Raw genomic sequence first — 467 nt, 5'->3', positions numbered from 1 at the left:
TCCTATTTCTCCTAGCCCTTCTCCCAAGGTCGGAGGTAGAAGAAGACGCTACATCAGTACCCACAGACGGTACTGAAGGAATAGGGACTACTGACTGAGGGGGTGTCGGGGTCTCCTCGGCAGTCTCGGGGTGAGAAAGCTGGGTGAACACAGAAACCCGACGGGTAGGCGGTGGAGGAAGCTCGGCCTGAGCCACCCTCTTCCTCGAAGAGGAAGGAGGAGGGGAAACTCGAGCGCGAGTAACCTCTACCGGAACAACTGGTAAAGGAACTGCTGGCTGCCGGCGCTGAGGGGCCGGGGCCACTCGAACAACAGGAGCGACAGGCGCTGGCCGCCTGACCGCTGGACGAACAGGGTGAACAGAAAGTGGCCTAGACACTGGTTGCCTAACCACCAGGCGCACTGGCTGCGCACGAACAGCAACTGGACAAACGGGTGCCCGGGCTGGCTGCCGAGCAACGAGTCGT

General features: G+C 61.0%; 1 protein-coding gene across 1 annotated transcript; it reads right to left on the bottom strand.

Annotated features, from left to right (window-relative positions):
* Nucleotides 1-16: 16 nt before the first annotated feature.
* LOC114579098 (actin cytoskeleton-regulatory complex protein PAN1-like) lies at nt 17-460 on the bottom strand (the record flags this gene model as incomplete). Its single annotated transcript, XM_028692791.1, has 1 exon — nt 17-460. A coding segment is annotated over one exon (444 nt), but the record flags the coding sequence as incomplete, so codon positions are not given.
* Nucleotides 461-467: the final 7 nt, after the last annotated feature.

The sequence above is a fragment of the Dendrobium catenatum genome, unplaced genomic scaffold, assembly GCF_001605985.2.
Source record: "Dendrobium catenatum unplaced genomic scaffold, ASM160598v2 original_scaffold_279741, whole genome shotgun sequence".
Taxonomy (NCBI): domain Eukaryota; kingdom Viridiplantae; phylum Streptophyta; class Magnoliopsida; order Asparagales; family Orchidaceae; genus Dendrobium; species Dendrobium catenatum.
Note: the sequence above shows the minus strand (reverse complement) of the source record. Positions and strands in the feature narration are given on the sequence as shown.